This window comes from Bombina bombina, chromosome 7, assembly GCF_027579735.1.
Source record: "Bombina bombina isolate aBomBom1 chromosome 7, aBomBom1.pri, whole genome shotgun sequence".
NCBI classification, from domain to species: Eukaryota; Metazoa; Chordata; class Amphibia; order Anura; family Bombinatoridae; genus Bombina; species Bombina bombina.
The window spans coordinates 514153883-514167913 of record NC_069505.1 but is presented as its reverse complement, the minus strand read 5'-3'; the positions used below and the strand labels follow the sequence as shown (position 1 = coordinate 514167913).

The 14031-nt window shown below is 44.1% G+C and overlaps 1 protein-coding gene across 1 annotated transcript in view; it reads right to left on the bottom strand.

Annotated features, from left to right (window-relative positions):
• LOC128636482 (zinc finger protein 675-like) overlaps positions 1-13741 on the bottom strand; it is a 269165-nt gene extending 255424 nt beyond the window's left edge. Inside the window, exons 1-3 of the mRNA XM_053689493.1 lie at positions 12670-13741; positions 11085-11099; positions 5011-5079 (exon numbers count right to left, since the gene is read on the bottom strand). Of these exons, the coding sequence (XP_053545468.1) occupies positions 5011-5079; positions 11085-11099; positions 12670-13741 (1156 nt within the window). The remainder of the gene's footprint in view (positions 1-5010; positions 5080-11084; positions 11100-12669) is intronic.
• Between the last annotated feature and the right edge of the window lie 290 nt (positions 13742-14031).

Below are 14031 nucleotides of genomic sequence, written 5' to 3'. Positions count from 1 at the left end.
ACTCCAGAGCATATGGAATACATTGACCAGAACAGACCAATGAATTCAACGAAGCTTCACAAAGGTAAGGAAGGCCTCCTTGTCCAGTGACATACGCGAGTCACATACAAAACTACTACACAACGCATACATAACACCTAGAATGCTCCGCAAATGGAACCCGGAGGCCCCGGGCATATGCCCGAAGTGTTCTTACCTCAACCCTACTATCATACATATGACATGGCAATGCCCGCGGCTAACAAAATTCTGGGGAATGACACAGAGATGGCTGGAGGGTATTACAGGGGACAGAATTGAAATGACGACAGAAATTGTGTTTTTTTTATACTCGCAATCCGCCAAACAGAAGCACACAAAATTCATCCACAATGCAATACTGCTAGCTAGAAAACTCATTTTCAAACAATGGATGGCACCCTCGCCGCCACACCTAACACACCTCAGACAAGCATTACAACAACAACTGATATATGAACAAATAGACACACAGGAGGATGTCGCCCTGAGAATCAAACACTTCCTGACCAAATGGGAACCCTTTATCTGCAGCCTGGACTTACCACATCAGAAACAGATTATATACCCATCTAGAGACTTAGAACACGTGTTAGAAGCCCAACTCCAGAGAAAATGGAATACACTTTCATAACAATCCACCAAGGTTCTAGATGGACAGGGACGGGAGGTAGAGAGATGAACCTGGGGGAAGCGCCTCGGGGAGGGACTGAGGAGTGTAGACTCCTAATGAAACTGTGAAGTGATAGAGGAGAAGAGTGGTTATTATAAATTGTTACCTAACTGTTAAAAGACTCATTCTAATTTCAAATCTCCATGTTTACTATGCAACGAAGATGTTTTAAGCCATGGACTCCTGTAGATTTGCCAGTAAACCCACAGCGAAAGGTAGAGCTGTTCATTTCAATGCGAACAAAGGAGCAGGATAAACTGACAGCAAACATGATATTGTATAAACAAGTTGTTGTTTTTCCACAGTGGAGGACATATAGAGATCTAGCATAGTACCAGGTAGTAGATAGAGAATAGAGAGCTAAAGAGGAGTCAAGAGAAAGTAAGATAATAGAATTATAAAAAAAAAATAAAAAATAAAAAAATAGTACAGTTGTAGTGACAATATTTTTCATTGTACTTTGTAAAGCCTACTTATACTCGCATTATTTGTTGCTGTGACCAGTGTTGGAAATAAATAAAGTATTTAAAAAAAAAAAAGCTGAGCCAGTCGCACTCCAGATAACGCTACACATCCCAACCCCTGCTCACCCCCTCTCCCTCATACGCCCCAGACCCCTGCTTACCCTTTTTACCACGTACACCCCAGACCACTGCTCAAGCCCTCTCCTTCACACACCTTGAATCCCTGCTCACCCTCATACACTCCAGACCATGCTCAACCTCTCTCCCTCATACACTCCGGACCCGTGCTCAACTCTTCTCCTATCCCTCATACACTCCAGACCCCTACTCACCCCCTAATTACACCCCTGCTCACCCCCTCTACCTCATACACCTCAAATCCCTGCTCACCTCCTCTCCCTCAAACTCCCCGGACCCCTACTCACCCCTTCTCTCTCATACACCCAAGACCCCTGCTCACTTCCTCTCTTTCATACTCCCCGGACCCCTACTCACCCATACACCTTAAATACCTGCTCACCTCCTCTCCCTCATACACCCAAGACCCCTGCTCACTCCCTCTACATCATACACCTTGCATCGCTGCTCTCACCTCATCTCCCTCATACACCCTGCTCACCCCTCTGTCCCTCATACCCCAAAGTCCCATCCCTTACATCTTTTTCATACCCTCCCTAGCCTACAGACACTGATCCTACTCTTGCTTCTCAGAAACTAACCCTTGAAGCCCACTGTCCTGCCAGAAACCTCACTATTCCCCACGCACCTAAACAATACCCTCCTAAAGACCGCATGTTCTCATCGCAATCTCCCTCACATAAATAAATACACCCACCATTTTTATATATTGTCCTTGTTCAAACGTTGAGTAGGCAAGAGACCACCTCTCTATAGCCCCGCCTCTTAGGTTACGGGAGGTTCCCTTCGTATAAATTAACCGGTCCCTGCAATAGGTACAATCACATACCACTATACAGACACTTACTGTTTCTTTTTTTTTTCAAACAACGATTCCCCGAACCTGGTTTATAACCAGATAGAATAGACAGAGCATTTCTATAATTCATAGGACTGTTTGGTTTCTAACTGAACACATGGGTGAGCGAATGACAATCGGTATATATATGCAGCCACCAATCAGCAGCAAGAACCTAGGTTCTCTGCTGCTCCTGAGCTTACCTAGATAAACCTTTCAGCAAAGGATAACAGAAAGAAGCAAATTAAATAATAGAAGTAAATTGGAAAGTTGTTTAAAATTGTATTCTCTATCTCAATCATAAAAGAAAAAATGTGTGTTTCATGTCCCTTTAAGATAAAGGCGGTGTAAACAAAAGTTCCAATATGGCAGCAACCATGATTAGAGGGAGGTGCATGAAATCTTATTTAGTGTTCAGTGTCCCTTTAACGGTTAGACTAGAGCATTATAATGCCCATCATTTAATATTAGACAGATGTTTTTCACTTATCTACAGCCTTTTTGCCTCCTGTAACCCCAAGTCAATGCTCAGTTCTCAAACAAATTTGTCAGCTCATTTAATAATAAAGCTGAGCCAGTCGCAATCTCCAGACAATGATACACATCCCAACCCCTGCTCACCCCCTCTCCATCATACGCCCCGGACCCCTACTTACCCCTTTTTCCACGTACACCCCAGACCACTGCTCAAGCCCTCTCCCTCACACACCTTGAATCCCTGCTCACCCTCATACACTCCAGACCCCTGCTTAAACCCCTCTCCCTCATACACTCCGGACCCCTGCTCAACCCCTCTCCCTCATAAACCTCAAATCCCTGCTCACCTCCTCTCCTTCATACACCCAAGACCCCTGCTCACCTCCTCTCCCTCATACACCAAAAACCCCTGCTCACTTCCTCTCCCTCACACTCCTCGGTCCCCTACTCACCCCTTCTCCCTCATACACCTCAAATCCCTGCTCACCTCTCCCTCAAACTCCAGACCCCTGCTAACCACCTTACACCCTGGACCCCTGCTCACCCCCTCTCCCTCATACACCACTAATCCCTGCTCACCCCCTCTCCCTCATACACCACTAATCCCTGCTCACTTCCTCTCCCTCATACTCCCCGGACCCCTACTCACCCCCTTCTCCCTCATACACCTCAAATCCATGCTCACCTCCTCTCCTCCAAACCCCTGCTCACCCCCTCTCCCTCATACACCTCTAAAGGCTGTGACACACTGCAAGCGATGCGGCGCGAAGCGATGCAGCTGCTTCGCACCGCGTCGCATCGCTTCTGAAGTTCAATTATTTCATCTCTGAGTGCTCAGCTACGCGACCTGACGCAGCAGAGTGCTCAGAGATGAAAAGGCAGGACACACTGAGCGTGCACAGCTGCAGCTACACGCTGCGCACCGCTCCGCTTGCAGTGTGTCACAGCCTTAATCCCTGCTCACCTCTCCCTCTACATCATACACCTTGCATCCCTGCTCTCACACCTCATCTCCCTCATACACCCTGCTCTCACCTCCCTCATACACCCTGCTCTCACCTCCCTCATACACCCTGCTCTCACCTCCCTCATACACCCTGCTCTCACCTCCCTCATACACCCTGCTCTCACCTCCCTCATACACCCTGCTCTCACCTCCCTCATACACCCTGCTCTCACCTCCCTCATACACCCTGCTCTCACCTCCCTCATACACCCTGCTCTCACCTCCCTCATACACCCTGCTCTCATCTCCCTCATACACCCTGCTCTCATCTCCCTCATACACCCTGCTCTCATCTCCCTCATACACCCTGCTCTCATCTCCCTCATACACCCTGCTCTCACCTCCCTCATACACCCTGCTCTCACCTCCCTCATACACCCTGCTCTCACCTCCCTCATACACCCTGCTCTCATCTCCCTCATACACCCTGCTCTCACCTCCCTCATACACCCTGCTCTCACCTCATCTCCCTCATACACCCTGCTCTCACCTCATCTCCCTCATACACCCTGCTCTCACCTCATCTCCCTCATACACCCTGCTCTCACCTCATCTCCCTCATACACCCTGCTCTCACCTCATCTACCTCATACACCCTGCTCTCACCTCATCTCCCTCATACACCCTGCTCTCACCTCATCTCCCTCATACACCCTGCTCTCACCTCATCTCCCTCATACACCCTGCTCTCACCTCATCTCCCTCATACACCCTGCTCTCACCTCATCTCCCTCATACACCCTGCTCTCACCTCATCTCCCTCATACACCCTGCTCTCACCTCATCTCCCTCATACACCCTGCTCTCACCTCATCTCCCTCATACACCCTGCTCTCACCTCATCTCCCTCATACACCCTGCTCTCACCTCATCTCCCTCATACACCCTGCTCTCACCTCATCTCCCTCATACACTCTGCTCTCACCTCATCTCCCTCATACACCCTGCTCTCACCTCATCTCCCTCATACACCCTGCTCTCACCTCATCTCCCTCATACACCCTGCTCTCACCTCATCTCCCTCATACAACCTGCTCACCGCCCCCTGTCCCTCATACCACAAAGTCCCACGCGCCATCCCTTACATCTTTTTCATACCCTCCCTAGCCTACAGACACTGATCCTACTCTTGCTTCTCAGAAACTCACCCTTGAAACCCACTGTCCCGCCAGAAACCTCACTATTCCCCACGCACCTAAACAATACCCCCCTAAAGAGCGTATGTTCTGTTCTCATCCCAATTCCCAATCTCCCTCACATAAATAAATACACAAGTTGAGTAGGCAGGAGACCACGTCTCTATAGCCCCGCCTCTTAGATTACGGGAGGTTCCTTTGTATACACTAAACCGGTCCATGCAATAGGTACAATCACATACCGCTATACAGACACTTACCGTTTGTTTTTTGCAAACAACGATTCCCCTGATCCTGGATTATAACCAGATAGAATAGACAGAGTATTTCTATAATTCATAGGCTGTAACATGTCACGTGGTCATTGAGCGCTGGTTTATGGGAATTGTAGTCTTAGACGGATACCTTTAATGAATCAAGTAACGTAGTTATCTATTCTGGGAGTTATCTATTTATCTAACTTTAAATATCTTGCTATAAAGCTATCATCTATCTATATATCACTCTATATACCTTGTTAGTTAAGCATATACAGAAATAGCGAACTTAAAAAAAGAATGCAAATTAGTTTAACTTTTATTAGCCAAAATACTAAAATGACAGATAGAAATAACAAAAAATGTCTTCTGCCCTCCATGTTAAAAGCACATAACTGTTAGGAATTAATAGACAATATATCTTAGCTCAGATCAGTTAAAGGGACGTTCCGGCGGTGTTTTAACTAAACGTATTTAGTCTCCCCATGGAGAACTGTCTGCCCGTCCCCTGCCGCTCGGCTCTTTCTTCTTTCTATAGTAGCCGCATCGCTCCTTACATCACCGCCCATCACTCCTTACAGCACCGCCCATCACTCCTACAGCACCGCCCATCACTCCTTACAGCACCGCCCATCACTCCTTACAGCACCGCCCATCCGGTATCGTGTTCCACCAGATTTAGTATCCTCGTTAGAGTCTGTATCTCTGTCTCTCCCCCACTTGCTTTCAGCTCCAAAACCCTCCCCTTTCTCACAGTGTTAAACTCCCTTTGTCAGTAAAGGCGGATTAACTGGATCAGACATTATTTTAGGAACATAAACAGAGTATTGACGTATGTAGTGGTACTTTTTATTGGACTAGCATTATCGATTCAGTGCCTACTTCAATACTCTGTTTCATCGCAAATGTTATTAAGCAACTAAAGCAACTTTCTCTTACGGCTAAATCAAGAGAAAACAATTGTCTCAGGGAGGTGTATTTTTTTTATTTTAAGCACCTACCGCATACTCAAACACTAATATGCTCAGTTTCAGACACATTTTAATAATTACAGTTTAATAATGTTAAATGGTCTATAATATATATATACTAGTCCTAAAGCCCGTTCACACGGGCCATTTTTTGCAGGGTACAGCAGTCCCACCCCTTGAGCTCTCTCCCTGCCCCTCTCTTTTGCTCTCTCTCCCCCCTCTCTTTTGAGATCTCTCTCTCCCCCCCTCTCTTTTGCGCTCTCTCTCCCCCCTCTTTTGCGCTCTCTCTCCCCCCCTCTTTTGCACTCTCTCCCCTCTCTTTTGAGCTCTCTCTCTCCCCCCTCTCTTTTGCGCTCTCTCTCCCCCTCTCTTTTGCTCTCTCTCTCTCCCCCCCTCTTTTGCGCTCTCTCTATCCCCCCTCTTTTGTGCTCTCTCTATCCCCCCTCTTTTGTGCTCTCTCTATCTCCCCCTCTTTTGCGCTCTCTCTCTCCCCCCCTCTTTTGCGCTCTCTCTCTCCCCCCCCCCCTCTTTTGCGCTCTCTCTCTCCCCCCTCTTTTGCGCTCTCTCCCCCCCTCTTTTGCGCTCTCTCTCTCCCCCTCTCTTTTGCACTCTCTCTCCCCCTCTCTTTTGTGCTCTCTCTCTCACCCCTCTCTTTGGCGCTCTCTCTCACTCCTCTCTTTTGCCCTCTCTCTCCCTCCTCTCTTTTGCGCTCTCTCCCCTGTCTCTCTCCCCCCTCTCTCTCTCTCCCCCTCTATCTCTCTCTCTCCCCTCTATCTCTCTCCCCTCTATCTCTCTCTCCCCTCTATCTCTCTCTCCCCCCTCTCTGTCTCTATCTCCCCCCTCTCTCTCTCCCCCCTCTCTCTCCCCCCTCTCTCTCTCTCCCCCCTCTCTCTCTCTCCCCTCTCTCTCTATCTCCCCCCTCTCTCTATCTCCCCCCTCTCTCTCTCCCCTCTCCCTCCCCTCTCTCCCTCCTCTCTCTCACTCCCCTCTCTCTCTCACTCCCCCTCCCCTCTCTCATTCTCCCTCCCCTCTCTCATTCTCCCTCCCCTCTCTCTCTCTCCCCCCTCTCTCTCTCCCCCTCTCTCTCTCCCCCTCCCCTCTCTCTCTCCCTCCCCTCTCTCTCTCACTCCCCCTCTCTCTCTCCCTCCCCTCTCTCTCTCCCCTCTCTCTCTCCTCCCCTCTCTCCTCCCCCTCTCTCTCTCCCCCCTCCCCCTCTCTTTCTCTTCCCCCCCTCTCTTTTGATCTCTCTGTCCCCTTTCTTTTGCTCTCCCTCCCCCTCTCTTTTGCTGTCTCTCCCACTCTCTTTTGCTGTCTCTCCCCCTCTCTTTTGCTCCCTCTCTTGTGCTCTCTTTATCTCCCCTCTTGATCTCTCTCTCCCCTCTTGATCTCTCTCTCCCCTTTCTTATCTTTTCCCTACCCCCTCTCTCCCCTCTTTTGAGCTGTTTTGAGCTCTCAGACTGCACAGCCTTTCACGGCCCACCTGGCCCCGCCCCTTCACGCTCGGCCATGCCCCTCCCGGCCCTCGCGCTCAGCCACGCCCCCTTCACGATCGGCCACGCCCCGGCCACGCTCGGCCACGCCCACTTCTGCTCGCACTGCAGAGCAGAGACTTAGGGACTCTCAAAGGCCAGGTGTGTTTGTCCTCGTGCTGTCTACTGCGCATGACAGCTTCGGACAAACACACTTGGCCTTTTATTATATAGGATATAAAATTGTAGAAGGCGCACTCCCACTTGCTGTAAAGACAGATACCAGAGTGCAAAATAACGAAGTATAAAAGATCCAATGATTGAACTCTCTGGATTTAAAGTGAAGGTAAACTTTGATGAAGGAAAGCCCGGTTTTTAAAAATACTATTAAAAACAGGGGCACTTTCATTCATCAAAGTTTACAAAGCAGACGTTTTGTTTATAAACTTACCTTTCTTCTCTTCACAGCCGGAGCAGCTTCCCCCGCAAGGAGATCCTCTCTTCACACGTCAGCAATGACTAATCCAGCTTCCTCCAATCACGGCTTCCCCCCAGGGGAATCATTGCCTGAGGCCATGTTGTGATTGGAGGAAGCCGGATTAGTCATTGCTGACGTATGAAGAGAGGATCTCCAGGCGGGGGAAGCTGATCCGGCTGTGAAGAGAAGAAAGGTAAGTTTATAAACAAAACAGCTGCTTTCTAAACTTTGATGAATGAAAGTGCCCCTGTTTTTAATAGTAATTTTAAAAACTGGGCTTTCATTCATCAAAGTTTACCGCAGCAACATTAATGTGTGACACCCCTTCCTCAGACAACCATAAAGTGAACAAAACAGTGCTTACATACTCAGACTCCTCCTACTTCCTCCACAACCAATCACAAAGGTATCACAGCTGATACTCATTAATTGCAATCATGTAATAATATACACACAAACATATTGTAAATACAAATATAAAGATATAAGGACATGTATTACATATCATAAGTGCATAACTCATTGAATCATATATTTAGTATGAACAACCATAGTGCATATAGTGTGTATATTCAGTGACAACATATTCTAAATCTTAAAACCCTAGAACAATGAAGATCCATATCTAATATTACCTAGACCTCTCATATTAATCAATCACAATACTTGTAGCCCTATTTTAACAGATACTACCTAAAAATATATACAGCATTAAATCCATATAGATTTGAAAACAGGACCGGACAATCTATATATTTGCCCTATTCACCACTGTGATGAGAGCAGGATGTGATGTCACCAGTTGGGGGCGGGGCTTAGGTCCGGTAGTCTGTGTCGCAGTTAGTGAGTGAAATCAACCTGACTAGATGTATGTTTCCATGCTCTGTAATAAAATAGAGTTGTACCATCATTGCTGTGTCCTGCATATGTACTGCATCTCATGACATGGTGTCAGAAGTTCTGGCCTGCGCTTCTGTTCCTGATCGATTGCAATGTCAAATTTTACCCTACCTGAGCCTTTTGACTTTTCTCAGCCTGCAGCTTGGCCCACATGGCGTCAGCGGTTTCAGCGCTTCAGGATTGCTTCCAAACTGAACAAGGAGAGTGGTGAAGTACAAGTTAATTCTCTTTTATACTCTATGGGGAAAGATGTGGAGCCAGTGTTCAATGCTTTTACTTTCCAAGAAGGGGAAGAATTTAACTTTGATATAGTTATGGATAAACTCAGTGCCCACTTTGTGCCCAAAATAAATGTGATTCATGAGAGAGCTTGTTTTCATAAACGTGCTCAGCGTGTGGGAGAATCTGTGGAGTCATTTGTGCGCAGCCTGTATGAACTAGCTGAATTCTGTGAGTTTGGTGTTGCTAAAGAAGAGCAAATCAGAGACAGAATAGTTATTGAAATTGCAGATGCTGAAGTCTCACTGAAGCTGCAGTTAGAGCCTGATTTAACATTAGATGGGGCTATTAGGATGGCCCATCAGAGTGAACTGGTGAAAAAGCAAAGTGCTGATCTGAGGTCTGAGAGTATTGTGGATGAAGTGCAACAGTCCAGGAAAACTGCTAGTGAAAGGCACAGTGTGAGCGGTAGATCTAAAATAATGGAAAGGCCTAGAAGTGGATGGGCGCAACATGCCCGATGCACACAGTGCTACCGTGCCCATGATCAGAGTGTTATATGCCCGGCCAGAGATAAAAGATTCAGAAAATGTAACAGAATGGGCCATTTTGAAGTGGTGTGTAAAACTGAATACATTAAGAAGATGCAGGTGGACAGTGACCAGGAGGGTCAGGAAGTGTCCTTTGTGTGGTCCGTTGTGGAACGGCCAAGCTCAGAGGAAGATTGGAAAGTTACTTTTACTGCAATGGGAGCCAAAGTTGATTTTAAGATTGACACAGGAGCAGATATCACTGTAATGTCTTTTGCTGAATTTATGAAACTGCCTTGACAGCTCCAGCTGGCGAAGGTTACTACAAATGTACATAGTCCTGGTGGCCGCATTGACTGTGTGGGGAAATTTCTTGCCAGCTGTGAGTACAAGCAAAGAAAGTTCACCATGTGGGTGCATGTGATTCAAGGTCAGTGTGTTAACAATTTATTGAGCAGAAAAGCAGCCTGTGACTTGGGCCTCGTGGCCAGAGTGAATGAGATTTCCGAAGATATGTTTGGCGAGTTGGGCCTACTGAATTGCAAACCAGTCCGTATAGCACTTAAAAGTGACGCAGTCCCATACAGTATTTCTACTCCCCGTAGAATTCTGTTCACGCTCATGCCTCAAGTGGAGAAAGAGCTTATGCGCATGAAGTCTATGGGGGTTATTGAAGAGGTTGTTGAAGCGACTGATTGGTGTGCCCCCATTGTTCCAGTTGCAAAGAAAAACGGAAAGGTGCGCATCTGTGTGGACCTGAAAAGGTTGTTTTTTTTTTTTTTTTTTTTTTAAATTGTTTATTTATAATCAGTAGTGTATATTACAAGCAAGAAAGTGTCATAATGTCAAACAACAATATATTACTTGTTTTGCGCCACGCAGGGCCAATGGTAAAGTTTTATAAAGAAAACAAAGTATGTCAGGACAACATTTTCTTGTTGTACGTCGCACCCATTCAAAATTTAAACGAAAAATAGAGTACATGTCGAAACCAAAGGGAACCTTATAGGTTGTTTAACATTCTTATACTCCTGTTTATACCAAAAAATCTAATGTTCTTTATACACACTACTATTTTCATAACACATTTTTTTTAAACATACATCCACTCATACCGCACCACACTCGTAACGACAAAAAAAAAAAAAAGAAAAAAAAAAAAAACCCAAACACATTTACCTAACTTTATTGACTCCATCCCTAACCTCTCCCCACTGGTAGGGTAACCTCTCCTCTGCTATCAGATTTAAGAAGGATACTAAATTCTTAAGAGGGGAAATAAATTGTCTTTGTTTATCTAGCGGCCATTGCCGAAGTACCTTTAACCATTTGTTAAAATACTTCCTAAGCTTTGTCTCCTTTCTTAAATTATGGTCATAAATTTCTGCTCTCATCTGGCAATACATTAGCTTAATAAATTCCCCTAACACAGGGGGTCTTCTTCCTATCCAGTTCCTAACTATCAGATTTCGAGCTGCCATTATACCAGTATTAACTAACTGACTCTCACCTGGTTCTAAACGACCTTGGTACAAGAAAAAGATTATAAATGGGGTAAATTCAATCCGTGACCCAATATATTTATTTAACCAATAATTTACCTTTGCCCAGAATTGTCTAATTTTGGGACATGACCATAGACAATGCAAAAGGTCAGCTCTCCCTGCACTACACTTATAGCAAGAGGTATTCAAATTTGTAGTAGCCCATTTATTTAATCTATCCGGTGTTAAGTAATAATTGTTAATGATTCTCCAATGCGTCTCCCTCCAGCTAGTTACTGTCGTCACTGAGGTACTTAAACTGATACTTTTCATTACATCTTCTTCCTTCACATTAGGAACATATTTTTGCATCTTCTGTGTGATTACCTTGATATGGTAATGAGCCTAGCCTGTCAAATAGGATGTTATACCAATATCTTAATGATCTAATACCTGCTTTATACAAGGTAAGTCCCGCCTCCATCTCTTGTAGGTCCCAACCTGACTCACTTGGATGGTCAAGTGCTGTCATAAAACTTCTAGCTTGCAGGAAGGCATAGAAATTATTTTGGGGTAGCTGAAATTTTTTTGCTATCTCACCATACGTTTGTACTTTATTTGTGCCTGTTATTAAAAGTTGCACAAAATATAGAATTCCTTTTTCATGCCATTTTCTAAAGACTATATTATTTTGTCCTGGAGAAAAATCTGGTGTACCAATGATCGGTAAGAATCTCGATTTTCTATAGTCCACACCCATTAGGTTACAGTATTTTTGCCAGGCCAAGATAATATTCGAAATTGTTGAAAATTGTTTAATGTTCTCAGGTAGTTTTGCATATGTGTGATGTAGGGCCGATTTTAAGCTGAAAGGTTTTATTAATTCTGTCTCAATCTCATAGTAGGTAATATACTGTGATTCAAGTAACCAGTCTAACCCATATTTTATCATTGCTATCCAGTTATAATAGCGTAGATTTGGTAAAGCCATACCTCCATATTTTTTGGGTATAGTTAATCTATCTAGGGAGATCCGCGGTTTCATCTTACCCCAGATAAATTTAGTACATGCCTTTTTAAATTTAATAATATCTTGTCTTGTAATAAATAGTGGTATGTTTTGAAGTAGAAACAATAGACGCGGAAAAGTAATCGTCTTGATAAGCATAATTTTAGCTGATAATGAAAGAAAATATATATTCCATCTCTGTAACTCAGCGTGAAATTTAGCAAAATAGTCAGTGAAATTGAGTTTATACCACTCGCCTGGATCTGTCCCCAAGATGATTCCCAGGTATCTAAAATGTGCTACTTCCCTATATGGATGATCTTTATAGCTACTTTTATTTTTGTTGATCCATAATATTTCTGACTTTTGTATATTTACTCTATAACCTGTAAACTTACTGAATTGATTAATAATCTCCAGACTTACTGGAATACTTACTCTGGAGTTGCTAAGAAATAGAATAACATCATCTGCATATAGTGAAGTGACTATCTTTTGGTCTCCTATCTTAATACCTTCTAGTCTATCCCTGAGATGGATTGCCAGAGGCTCTAGCGCAATATTGAAAAGAAGTGGGGATAGTGGGCATCCCTGCCTAGTACCTTTTTGCATGGTGATATATGGTGTATATCCCCCATTTACAATTACTTGAGATCTTGGCGATTTATATATTAAATTCACCAAGTTCACTAAATTGCCTGAGAACCCGAACTGTAATAATGAGGTCGTCAGGTGATCCCATATTATCGAATCAAACGCCTTTTCCGCGTCTATTGTAAGTAAGGCATGATCTACTTCACTGTATTTTCTTGTATTATGGAATTTATTATGATAATGCTCTATTGTTAATAGTACCCTGCGTATATTTCTCGCTACATTCCTGCCTGGCATAAAGCCCGTCTGATCGGGATGGATTATGTCTCCCATCACTTTTTTTAGCCTCTCAGCAATGATATTCATTAATAGCTTGTAGTCATTATTGAGTAGCGATATGGGTCTATAAGAACCCATATCGTCTAATGGTTTACCCTTTTTGTGGATCAATGTGATAGCTGAATCGGTAAAATAGAGAGATTTCATTCTATTCTGAACAAAATATAAATTGAAAAGTTCTGTTAAGATATCAGCTATATCTGTTTTCAATATTCTGTACCACTCTGCCGAGAGGCCATCTGGACCTGGTGCTTTCCCGATCTTTATTTTATCAATGGCCCCCTTAACTTCCTCAATGTGGATTGGCAGGTTTAGTTGTGCCATTTTCTCACTATCAATTTTTGGTAGATTAACCTTATCCCAGAATGACTCTTTTGCTTTAACATCTAGGTCCCCAGAGGCATAAATGTTCTGATAATATTTAAAAAAGGCATCTCGAATATTATGGGATTTGGTATAGACGTTATGATCCTGCCTTATTGACATAATCATGTTCTTATTTTTCCTGAAATTTATGATTTTAGTCAGATTTTTAGCTGATATTCCCTCCGGACCCTGCCAGTAATGCCTATTTTTGATATCTTCCATTGCCCATTTTTTATTCATGAAATGATCTCGTTCTTCTCGAGCCGTTCTGTATTTATTCCATAATAAGCTATCTGGCTTAAGAATATATTTTCGGTATGCATTCTTTAACTGGTTTGCTAGTTGCAGTTCCCTGTTTGCCATCTTCTTCCTCATTCTAATCATGTATTGTTTAATTTCACTTCTCAAAACAGCTTTACCAGCTTCCCAGAAAATTTCTGTCTTGTTCCTATATGAATCATTTAAGATAGAATATTCTCGCCATCTTTGCGTTAACCAGTTACAGAAACCCAGATTATTCATCATTTAACCTTGAAATCTAAAGGAATTCCTATTTGAAACCTCTTGCAGATTACACTTTAATTTTAACGATATAATGGCGTGGTCTGATATAGTGAATTCAGATATTTCAGATTCTAAGTCTAGTTTTGATATATTTTCATCAA